The 8,421-nt window shown below is 41.8% G+C and overlaps 1 protein-coding gene across 1 annotated transcript in view; it reads right to left on the bottom strand.

Moving 5' to 3' along the window:
* LOC125481676 (polycystin-1-like) overlaps positions 1–8,421 on the bottom strand; it is a gene marked incomplete at both ends in the record, with an annotated part of 20,046 nt that overhangs the window by 8,134 nt on the left and 3,491 nt on the right. The window contains 6 exons of the mRNA XM_048593532.1: positions 598–760; positions 2,271–2,873; positions 3,645–3,789; positions 4,975–5,127; positions 6,440–6,599; positions 7,851–8,064. Of these exons, the coding sequence (XP_048449489.1) occupies positions 598–760; positions 2,271–2,873; positions 3,645–3,789; positions 4,975–5,127; positions 6,440–6,599; positions 7,851–8,064 (1,438 nt within the window). The remainder of the gene's footprint in view (positions 1–597; positions 761–2,270; positions 2,874–3,644; positions 3,790–4,974; positions 5,128–6,439; positions 6,600–7,850; positions 8,065–8,421) is intronic.

Genomic DNA, 8,421 nt, shown 5'->3' with positions numbered 1-8,421 from the left:
TCATCCAGCTCTACACCTTGTTATCTCAGATTCTCCAGCATCTGCAGTTCCTACTATCTCTGAAACCATTCTCTTTAATATTCATCAAAGTTCATAATAATCTTAACACCCCAGCATGGGGCTTCTCCCATTTACTGTCCAAGTTGATAGACTGCATTGATGAAATTACAGTAAAGCTTGTTTATAAAATTTAAAGCTTGCATTGTTAGGGGCTTTGGTTTTTGCCTCATTTCTTTCTCAACTTCCTTCATCCAGAGTGTCATTAACTTCTGTGCAATCTCCGTAGGAGGATGGATGAAAAGGCAAGGTGTTTGGTCTCCAGGGCCTGTAGACTGATGTATGGATGAACATGCAATGATGTTCACACAAAGGACTGCTCAGCTTTGCCAATCTTCCCAACTCCATCAAACCATGCTGGACCAGTTTGACCGACAATTAAGAAGCAACTTTCTTCACATAAAGGATAATAAATTTACTCAATGAAAGCCCTTAGGCATTCCCTTACAGTATCAAAGTATATGCTATATAGTTTTGCGTTAACATTTATTGCAGATCTTGATGGAAACATTTCAAAATACATATTGAAAGAAAGCTTACTCTGGAGACAAGAAGAAGGTATAGAGCTTGTGATCTGATCCTTTTACTGATTCTAAATTAATCTTCTTTCTGGCTTTGAAGTTTTGCTCATTTGGGTTTGTAGAGTTGTGCAGGAGCACCAGAATAAAGGGCTCAGCTTCACTGGCGATGAAAGCTCCTGAATCTGCAATAGAATTATTGGAAGAGAAGTGCCAGTATTAAACTGTGTATTGTGCTATTACATATAATGACATGTGATGTGTTGCGACTCTGGAACTAGGAGCTCCTGGATGTCATTACATTCCAGAACAACATGTCTGTGGTTGAGTGTCTGCAGCTTAAGGAACATCAGCACAGAATTTACGAACTAAAGAACAAGCTGCAGACAGTGGATCAGGGAGGGAAAAAGTTCCTTAACATTTTCTTCCAGAAAATGGTTGCACCCTTCAGGTTAGGGACTTGTGATTTGGTCAGTTCAGGGAAAAGACTGTGTGACTGCAAGTAAAGCAGGTAAGGGGGCCCAGAGGAAAGGTATGCAGAAACCTTGGCCTTTAAAACTGTCCAACAGGTCTGAGATACTGTCAGCTTGTGGATTAGGGCAGGAGCTCCAGGATGGATAACCTTCCTGGCAATGGCACCATGGTACGAGAAGCCATTCAAGTGGGAGAGGCAAAAGAAGAATATAGTGGGAATAGGGGACTATATGAGAGGGGCTGACACAGTTCTCTGCAGCAAAGAGCAAGCATCCAGAAGTAAAAACCAAAAACACAGCCGAAACTCGGCAGGTCCGGCAGTATCAGTACAGGGAGAAACAGAGGTGCAATATGAATCCAATATGACTTCTTGAGTGGCTCAGTGGTTAGCATTGCTACCTCACAGCACCAGGGACCCAGGTTTGATTCCACCCTTGGGTGACTGTGTGGAGTTTGCATATTCTCCCGGCGCCTGCATGGGTTTCCTCCAGGTGCAGGGTAGGTGGACTGGCCATGCTAAATTGCCCATAGTGTCCAGGAATGTTTAGGATAGGTGGCTTAGACATGGGAAATGCAGGGCTAGAGGAATGGGTCTGGGTGGGATGCTCTTCGGAGGGGCAGTGTGGACTTGTTGGGCCAAATGGCCTGTTTCCACACTGTAGGGACACTATAACTAAAGAGTTCGAACAGCTGTATTGTCTGCCTGATACCATGGTTCGGGACATCCGCTCAGGGCTGGTGAGGAACCTGCAGTCCGTATGGAAGGATCCAGTAATTGTGATCCATGTAGGTTTGGAAACATATGTAAGACGATGAAACAGGCTCTGAACAAGCAACATGAGGAGTGAGGAAGCAAAATAAAAAGCAGAAACCCAAAAATAATGATCCTTCAATTCTCATGGTTGAACCTAGAACTAGAAGCCACTGTTTAAAAATAAGGGGTCACCCTTTTAAGACAGAAATAAGGATAATTCTTTTCTCATGGTGGGGGGAAGAATCCAGAATCTTTGAATATTTTTAAGGCAGAGGTAGGTTCTTGATGAAAAAGGGGGAGGGTGGAATGAAAGAACATCTAGGTAGATGAGAAGGTGGAGTAATCAGATCAGACATGACCTTACTGTATGCTGGAGCAAATTTAAGGGGCCGACTCCTACTTCTATTTGACATGTTTACATATACCCCTTGTCCTCTTCACAATTATCTCAATTTTCTTATACATACCATTTAAAACTGTGTACGTGACTTGAATGTGGAGGCCAGCCTTTTTATTCAAATTTCCAGAGGTGACATTCACAGTTACTGATCTCCTTGCAGCAATAATGGTTGTATTAACGGTGACATTTCTGCTGGCAGAGTTGGTCGACACGCTAACAGTAATGGCCTTCTCTGAACCCAAGCTTTCAATGGGGATCTGCGACCCATTGTCAGTCTTGAACTCGATGGAAGCCACTTTGCTGGAAATGGTGTAATTCTTTATGTAGCCATAAGGAAAAGGATTGGAGTCCACAAGAAACATGACCTGTGTTACGTCACTGAGGTTGGAAAATATACTGTTGAAGGATGGTGGGATGGAGAACTGGCAGCCGGACTTGTTGGCAAAGCACAACAGATGGCCAGGGTCAGCCCTCTTGCCTTGGGCCCACATCCTTGCACCCGATACACTCAAAGGCTCTTCATTCAGGACCCGTGTACCCATCAGAATCTGCATCAATTTCATGGACAGATCATAGGCCTTTGTTGCCACCAACTCAGGTTTGTACATGGATGGCCTGGTGACCTTATTCATCACTGGAACCAACTGATTAGTCATATCGATCAGACCTCCTATAGAACAAACAAATTGCAATGTGAAAGACCTTCATTCAGTCACATTGTCTGATGCTAGGAAGATGGGATGAGAGAATGATTCCTCTCCTGCACATTATGGAATCAAATCTTCTCTAATATCAACAAGAGTAAAGATATCAAGTTGCCAACTTGTTTTACATCATTGCACAAAATCGAGACTTTTTTTCTAATTTTTGAGACATTATTTAATTATTTAGACCAGTGCAGTCTAGTTGGATCTCTACATTCACCACAAGATACAAATCACACAGAAAGCATGGGTGAGTTTTGTCACAATCTCTCAGAGGTTAAGTAGGATAGAGGGACAAGAATAAAGGTAAACAGTAGTGTACTGCACTATGGCAGCAGCACTGTTACAGAACACTATTAGTAACAACATCTAATCACTAAACAATATTCAGTTGTGATGTTGCAATTAATGTATTTCAACATGTTTTCACTTCTTTAACAGGGGTCTCTCTAATTCATAGCTTAATTGAATCAGGCTCCAGATTTTCTTTTAATGTAAGGGATCGCCCTGCCACAGGACTTCCTATTTACTTTTGTCAGACAAACTGGAACCACACCCTTGGTGGAATGCGCTACTGCAGATTCCTGATGTCCATCTTATTGAAATCTCTCACCTGGATGAAGAGCATCAATTTGGCATGTGTGTTGAGTAGTGAGTGTATTAGACAACATTGATCTACATCCACAATTACTTTACAGCAGTGCTTGTGTCTCCATTTACCATTACTTTGAACTTACCCACAGTGACAAGGATATTATCCCCAATGGAGGTTGGCGTCATTTTACCCTGCCCAGTTTCCTTTTGGAGGACCGCTATCATGTTGTCCAGGGCAAACAATGTCTGGTTCTGACATTTGCTACAAATTAATTCTTTGCTGATGACCTGGCAGAAAGGACAGAAGAAAAGTGATTAAAGGTTCAGTTTAAATATGGCAAGCCAATCTTTTCCTCTGACTTTCCAGAATCCCTTTTATCTTAGGAACATGTTACAACTAATCTGAGGAAAGGCATCAGAAAGGTTTCCTGGCCCTCCAAGGTTAATTCAGCCAAGGCCAATCAACTAAATTATTCAAGCAATGATTTACAAAACTGTATAATTTTTCCAGCACCATTCATGATTCCTCAAATACTGAAACAGTCCACGTCCATGTGCAGCAGATTTGGGCAACATCCGGATTTGGCTGAAAAGAGGCAAGTAACATTCATACCACAGAAGTACCAGGTAATTACCAAAAAGAGAGAATTTAACCGTTTGCCCCTTCAGGTTCAAATGGCATTACCATCACTGAACCCCCCACCATCAACATCTTAGGGGTTTCCATTAACAAGAAACTGAAGTGGACTAGCCATATAAAGGCTACAAGAACAGGGCACAGGCTGGGAATTCTGTGGTGAGTAACTCCCCTTAGCTGTCCACAATGCATGTCCACTGTCTACAAGGCCAGAGGCTGACAGAATACTTTTCACATGCCTGGATGGGTGCAGATCCAACAATGCTTAAGAGGCTCAATACCATTCTGGACATAGGAGGTTTGATTAGCACTCATACAACCAACTTCAACATTCACTCCCTTCACTACGATGCACGGCGGCAGCAGTGTGTACCTTTTACAAAATGCACTGCAGCTACTCACTACAGCTCTTTCAACACTACCTTCCAAACCTGCATCCTTTGCGACTTAGAAGCAGAAGCACAGCAAATACGTGGGCACATCAGTACTCGCAAGTTCCTCTCCAAGCCACATATCATTTTGGCCAGGCCCAAAGAGCCAAATGGCTTCTTTCCCTGCTGTGTGGTCCTTTGACATTCAACTCCTTTTCAAAAGTCATTAATGAATCTGCTTTTACGACCTACTCAGGCAGTGCATTCCAGATGGTAAATATATGCCATGTCAAAAAAAACCTCCCCTACGCTCTGGTTCTTTTGCCAAAATCATAAAATGTCATCTTAAACCTAAAGCACTAAATTCCTCTCTCTGGACGAATTTCCAAGTGATAGCTCCTGTTTGATGAAGTTACTGAAAGGCATTGTTTTTATTCTTCATGTAGAGGATGGAGAAGTTCTCACCGTGCACTGCGCCAATGCTGCAGAGATCTGCTGGATATCATCCACAGTGCTGACCTCCAGTGAAGTAAGGGCCAGTGTGATGTTACTGCGGATGTCAATCCTGCTAATTGTGTCATTTGTCCACACCTTTTCAAAGACTTTGGTCCTCTCGTACTGCAGGGGATGTATTTAAAACATGAGTTTTAACATAGTTCAGTCATGATCAGATGAGGTAATAACACGTCTTATTGTCGACTGCTGTCTGGCTCAAGCATAAAGGCCTCATGTCATCTTCTCCATCTCCTGTTTAATGATCTTTTAGATTGGAACTTCTTGTTATAGTGTTGTAAACTGCTCAAATCTTTGTAATTTTTGTTCATTTTTCTACTTGTTTGTTACAGATTCAGCCCAGATTAAAGTACATTCTGCAAGCCATGATTTCAGCCTTCTTTTAGTTTATTCATGTTTCCAATGTGAGTGCCACCAGAATTTTATTGTCATTCTTAATTACCCTTGAAAAAGTGGGAGTGATCCACCTTAAACCAGGCACAAATCTCAAATTCCTTCCCTAAACCTTTCTGCACCCCTATCTCAAACTTTCGCTCTGTAGGTCACACCTTTAGACCCACCTCTCTGACCAAGCTTTTAGTCATCTGTCCTAATGCCTCCTTATGTGGTTTGGTGTCAAAGCATATCACATAATACTCCTACAAAGTTTCTTGGGGCAATCTGCTGAAGTTGTTATATAACTACAACTTGTATCAAAATAATTTTGGCAACAGTTTTAAAAAATTATTCTGCTTTGATAAGATGAGAATGAATTCTTCCCCGTATTAACTTTAAGCAAATAAATAAGACCAATTAGGGTTCCCCTTCAAATTACTAGCAGGAAGGATTTACCCTTGGATAAGATTAGGGAATGGTTGTGACGCTGGTGGCAAAATGGATTTGGGACACTCTCTTGCATGGAACCTGACTGATGGCTATCACCTCACTTTGGGTCTCACAATGAAAATGGCACATAATATAGCACCAACTGGTGACCTTACTCATCGAGTCCACATGAATGCCGAGTGGAGGAACAGGTCAGCTGACACCTTTTCCGACACATGGCTCAATTCTGGAATGTACCAGAAATATGTGACAGTCTTTGCTAAACGCTGCTGTGCCATTTAATAAATTTCATGCTCTTTATGGGATGATGCAAAAGCCTCAGACACTACATATGTTATTATCATTTTGCACTTAATTCAACAATACAAGCTTGCATATATCTTGTGCAGTTAAGGTTGCGAAAGTCCCAAGGTACTACAGAGGAGAAAAGTCAGAAACGTCCAGAGGAGGTGGTATCAGGAACAGTGACTCAAAGACGTTGGTTTAAAGAGGAGAGATTTAGGGATTTAATTGCAAGTTAAAAGGCTAGGTAGCTGAAGCAAGGCCAAAGGCAGGAATAAGGTTGTGGAAGAAACAGTGAGCAGTGCCCTACCTCATTGAGCACTGTGACCAGGGCAAGGGCGTACTCCACAGTAGGCTGTGGGTCACCCTGTTTCAACAGCTCCTGCAGTTTAGTCTCAGTCTCGAGCTTCATCCAGTCAGTGAGACTTTGGAACCCTTCAGGAGTGTTTGTTATATTAATAACCACGGACCTGCAGAAACCAATGGCAACAGTGGATTAAATATCTCGTTATGCAAACTTGGAAGCAGCATAAGATTAATCAAAATACTATCCACAATCATGTCCAGTGAGCTCCATTGTCCACTCTTAGCGACTACTTACTCTTGCACATCAGAACAAGCAGAGCCTTAAATTTGAATATTAATGCCAGACTCAAATCCTCCAAATTAGAGTAAAAACCAAAAGTACTTAGGATGCTGTAAATCAGAAACAAAAACAGAAATTGCTGGAATAGCTCAGCAGGGCTGGCCACTTCTGTGGGGAGGAATCGAAGTTAATGTTTCGGATCGAGTGACCTTTCCTCAGAACCGAGGTTCTGCAAGTTAAGGGGCTAGGTAGGTGAAGCAAGGCCAAGGGCAGGAATAAAGTTGTGGAAGAAATCAGCGAGCAGTGCCCTACCTCATTGAGCACTGTGACCATGGTGAAGGTATACTCCACAGCAGGCTGTGGGTTACCCTGTTTCAACAGCTCCCGCAGTTTAATCTCAGTCTCAAGCTATATCCAGTCAGGGAGACTTTGGAACCCTTCGGGGTTCAACTGAGGTTCTGAGGAAAGCTCACTCAATCCGAAACGTTAACTCTGATTTCTCTCCACACATGCTGCCAGACCTGTTGAGCTTTTCCAACAATTTGTTTCCCTCCAAATTAGAAGGATGTCATCTGATTATAAGACTGTATAGATAAAAAAATACTCTTCTTCCCACTTTACCTGATTTTCCCCAATGCTATCTTACTGTTTCCCCAGTATAGCACTCAGATATATTTTAAGTTCAGCTCCCAACCTCTCACAGCCTTTCCTGGCAATAGGACCCATATGTTAATCTGTCTCACTATCTGAAATGTAGTCACAAAACCTCAAAACAAGAGACATCACCTAATCAAAACTCCAGTGACTATTTGATTCAGTGTGATGATTACAAAATGAACATTCACTTGGATCGTCACTAAGGTTTAGCCTTAAATTTAAATTTGAAACTAATACAAAAGAATGTAAATTAGGAATTTAAAACGTAGCTTAAATAGAAATACTGTCTCATTTTTAGGATACAAAATCACACAATTTCATTACATATTGCACATAATGATGTTGTATTGAAGCACTTGGGATTTTTGAATAACATACTCCTTTAATTCAACATCATTCATTGCAAATAATTACGACACTTCCTTATTCAAAAAACAATGAAGTCCACTGGGAAAGGCAGTTAGCACTATCTACGTACCGGTTCAGAGCTATTACAGAGGCTCCCTGCTGGTTCTGAACAGTGACAGCAATGTAAGCGATGAATCGGTTTGAGCTGAAGCCAGGGGGAAGGACTGCACTGTACTCAGATCTGCTGCCTTTGTACACATAGAACTCATCACAGTGAGTTCCTCCAACACCACAGCGAGTTAGGATGAAGCTATACACAAGAGGAATCCCAGTAGTCTCCCAACCTACAAAACATGAAGCAAGATCACTGAAAGTCATCTTTAAAACCTGTGTAAATCTCAAGTTGGAGCTGGTTTATAAACAATGATAAATATCAGCTAAAAGAAAAAGGCTGAATTGTCACTTAATATTAGGTGTTTGCCCTAATATCCTAAACTCAATCTGTGTTGTAAACAGGCAACACTTGTACTAGTCTTGTACTGAGATCAATTCAATTGTAAAATAATGGGCAACATTTCAACTTACCCACCACCTCAGACAGTAAAACGTCAGGCCTAGGGATTCATAAGGTTCTATACTGACAGAACCAAACCAGTGCCAGATATGATGGATGAACACAGCAGGCCAAGCAGCATCAGAGG

This window comes from Rhincodon typus, unplaced genomic scaffold (genome assembly GCF_021869965.1).
Source record: "Rhincodon typus isolate 14 unplaced genomic scaffold, sRhiTyp1.1 hic_rhity00003042, whole genome shotgun sequence".
Classification (NCBI taxonomy): Eukaryota; Metazoa; Chordata; class Chondrichthyes; order Orectolobiformes; family Rhincodontidae; genus Rhincodon; species Rhincodon typus.
This window is presented reverse-complemented; position numbering and strand designations above follow the sequence as displayed.